The sequence below is a fragment of the Plectropomus leopardus genome, chromosome 19, assembly GCF_008729295.1.
Source record: "Plectropomus leopardus isolate mb chromosome 19, YSFRI_Pleo_2.0, whole genome shotgun sequence".
NCBI lineage: Eukaryota > Metazoa > Chordata > Actinopteri > Perciformes > Serranidae > Plectropomus > Plectropomus leopardus.
In genome coordinates, this window is record NC_056481.1 from 1,779,332 (window position 1) to 1,783,197 (window position 3,866).

Consider the following 3,866-nt stretch of genomic DNA (forward strand, 5'->3'; position numbering starts at 1 on the left):
GTACTGGGACACAATAAAGAGCGAGGAGGATCATCAGCTCGTCACAAGACGGTGGATCTCTGCTCGAAGCAACCATGCAAGTTCTCCTGATCACAGCAGTACTCGCCAGTAAGAAATATTTTTCACTCTTTAATTATATTTGCATTGAATGAGATAAACTAAAGGCTGCTTAGTAACTGCTTCCACATATGCATGTTTAAAAAAAACCCCATAAATTTTGTCTGCTGGTGGGTGACAATAATGTTGGATACAAAATGTTGCTTTAAAAAAGAAAATTAGGATTGTTATGACAGGTGATGATGCTGCAGGAGGAGGAGTTTAAGCTTTTAATCCTTTAAAACCAGGAACAGCATCGGGGGGTTTTTTGCACAGTGTTCACCTTCATAATAATTTAAACCTTTAAAACCTGATTTCTTTTAAAAATGACAATCAGCAATTAAACACGAAATGTCCCACAAATTGCCCTCCAAAAAAGTGCCAAGAAAATGACCTAAAACTTGGCTAAAAGTGTGAGAGAAATTATACTTTTAAAACTACATTAGAGTAAAAAATGTTATATTATGATTCATATTTATTGTTTTGATTTTATTTTAGCGCTTTTTTTCAGGTCATTCAGGTTTTTTTTCTTTTCTTTTCTTTTTTTTTTTTTTTTTTTTTTTTTACAAATTTCTTGCTAATTTTTGGGTCTTTTCTTGTTTCATCTAAGAACATAACGGCATCATGACAAAAACCAGGCATGTAAAGGGTTAAAATTCTGAAAAATAAATTAATATTTGATATTTATGTGTAGGACTGATGATGGTTACAAAAATAAACTCAAAGAAGAAAGCTGAAAATCATATTAATGTCTAATTTTTTTTAAAGCTTGATTCTGAAACATGTTGCGTGCAGAGCGGCGTTTGTAATATTAAAGCCCCTCAGGGTTAAAATAACAATATTGAAATACTTCAAACATTACATATGGTCATTATTTCTGTGACTCACTGTGAACTTTTTTCTTCTTCTTCTGTTCCAGCTGTAATTTTGTGCGGTGCCAGTTACGAGTTCGGCCCGCTATGCTGCAGCAATCCCATCAACCGGGTCAGAGGAAGGGACAGACACGGAAGTGGAGCATTCGGTTCCAGTCGGTAGGCTAGTTTTCTGATGGGTTATTCATCAGTCGTTCTCTTTGGTTTTTAATGGTTAAAAAATATAAAGATAAAATTTCAAACAAAAAAAGAGGCATTCAAACACTTAATTTACTGTGTGTGTCTTTGGTTGATCAAATATCTGAACTGATTACAATATTTTTTTTAAATAAATTGTTTTGAAGAATAGTTTTACTCTTACTCTAGCACATTTTTATCATATTTGGTTCCCAACAAAACACCCGTCCGACCAATCGTGAGCAGCTCTATTGAATGTAAGCGCACAGATTGGCTGTCACAGCTGTCAGTCACAGCAGAAAAGCCCCCTTTTGTATAATTTAATAACTCATTAAAACTAAATTTATCATAAAAACAAACATCAGGATGATGAGAACTACCTTTAGTGACAGAAATCATCTCTTGGAAACATTAATTTGACGTGTACTTTGAGGTTTTAGTTTATCCCATTCACTAATATTGAGGGGCGGGCTTTATGTCCTATACTGCAGACGGACAGCAGGGGGCGACACAAACTGAAATGTTACACTTTGGGGGATGTTTTCTTCAAAAAGTCAAGGGAACATGACTCATTGATCTGTAAATGGTAATTTTGTGCGTGAAGTCAAAACCTTTTTTTTTGTTCAGAGGGAGCAAAACCCACAAAGGGCTTGACATTGAATGTCCGGATGGTTCGAAGGTCTACGCTCCGATGGACATGACCATCACACGTCAGTCCCGGCCGTACGGCACCAACTCGGCCATCGACAACGGCATCGCCTTTACAGCCAACGATCTGCCAGGTTTCATCACACATACACAAAAAAAGGGAAATCAACTGTAAAAAAACAATAAAATTAACAAATACCAAATTAACGATAGATGATAAATTAACCCTTTAGAAACCTGGATCGTCATCATCTTGTGCTGCATTCAGATGCTTTTCACTGGCATTTAAACCTCTAAAACCTGAGAGGACTGGTTTGCTTTCAGAAACACAGGAAAAAGCAACTTGGCGAAAAATGTCCTGCAAACTGTAAAAAAAATTTTTTAAAAAGTAAAAAAAAAGTAACAGATGACAAGGAAATGATCTGAAAAAAGGGAGGAAATGTCAAGGAAACTATTATAGTTCTCTTTATTAAAAATTCAAAACTGGAACAAATAAGTTTAAGGGCATTTCTCTGATTTTAGGAAATATCCAGAATTTAGGACCTTCCAAGCACGTTCATTGGATTTTAGGACATTTTTTTTTTAGGATTTTAGGACATTTCACTGATTTCAGGACAATCCTCAGATATCAGGATTGTAGGACATTTCAAGGACTCGGGAGGTCTTAGGACATTTTTCAGGAATTAAGGGCATTTCTAGGATTTATGGACATTTCCAGGATTTAGGACCTTCCTGGGACATTTCACTGATTTTAGGACAGTGTTTTGATTTTAGGACATTTCTATGACTTTATATTAATTGGTTGTTTGTGTTTCAGGAGTGTCCTTTAAGCTTTGGTACATGCATCCAGTGAAGACCTCGGGGACTGTGCGAAAGGGAGAGCAAATCGGCACCATGCTGCCCATGCAGAGCGTTTACCCCGGCATCACCTCCCATGTTCACCTGGAGAAGGGGGACGAGACGGACCCGCAGAGCATCATCGGCACCCAGAATGCGCAGGCCAACAGGCTCTTCTGCAGCCACAGAGATTAGCCCCAGGAGTCTCTTTATCAGAGATTTCTGCATGCTTAAATCACGATTTAAGTGTGACAACGAAGGCTATCATCAATAATAAATAAAGAGCATCAACTGCATTTTTGGAGAGTTTTTTTTATTTGTTCATATTTAACCCTTTAGGGCCCGCTTTAATATTATACATTATGGTATCGCTCTGTGCACAAAACGCACTTATCAAAATTAAGCTTTAAAGTATATTAACATGAACATTGTGTTCTACTTTCATTTAATTAGGTTTTTAACCCACATCAGTCCTCATCATACATATCAAATATTCAGTAATTTTCAGAATTTTAACCCTTTAAATGCCAGGTTTTTGTCATGATACCACTATGTTTGTAGATGGCAAAAAAGATGAATGAATGAATTATTTTCAATATATACATGCAAAGTAGACTTCTTTAAATAATCTCAGTCTGGGATCTGTCAGTGTGTGAGTGTAGCTGCTGACAGTCAGTGTGTGAGTGTAGCTGCTGACAGTCTGGGATATGTCAGTGTGTGAGTGTAGCTGCTGACAGTCTGGGATGTATGTCAGTGTGTGAGTGTAGCTGCTGCTGACAGTCTGGGATATGTCAGTGTGTGAGTGTAGCTGCTGACAGTCTGGGATATGTCAGTGATCAGCAGCTACATTGACTGTGACAGGTCACCTAGTGGAAATAGCATGTATTTCCTCCATATGCCAAATATGGTCAAAATGACCTCATCAGGTGGAAAAATAGTCAAAATGACAAATTCAGAGTCAAAAGCCCAGAATGACACCCAGAAATAATACAAGTCCTGTTTTTCTGCTCTGATGGCTGTGGGATCAAAAATGTCAGTTTGAATGGGTTTCAATGGAGCATTTTTGGACCTGAACAGTCTGAATGTAACTATTTAGTTTCCACAGTGTATTTTAGACTTATTGTAGGAGCTGAGCTGCAAATTCACTGATTACACTCAAATACACAATCTGGACTACATTTAGGACATACGCATGAACACAGCCACAATTATCAAAATAAATAAATAAATAAATGA

General features: G+C 37.1%; 1 protein-coding gene across 1 annotated transcript; it reads left to right on the forward strand.

The window, feature by feature from the left end:
• On the forward strand, positions 1 to 2,926 carry LOC121959292 (leukocyte cell-derived chemotaxin-2-like). Its single transcript, XM_042508540.1, has 4 exons — positions 1 to 108; positions 1,016 to 1,127; positions 1,773 to 1,927; positions 2,611 to 2,926. Exons 1-4 carry the CDS (start codon positions 75 to 77, stop codon positions 2,823 to 2,825), a joined length of 516 nt encoding a protein of 171 aa, XP_042364474.1. The 5' UTR covers positions 1 to 74; the 3' UTR covers positions 2,826 to 2,926.
• Positions 2,927 to 3,866: the final 940 nt, after the last annotated feature.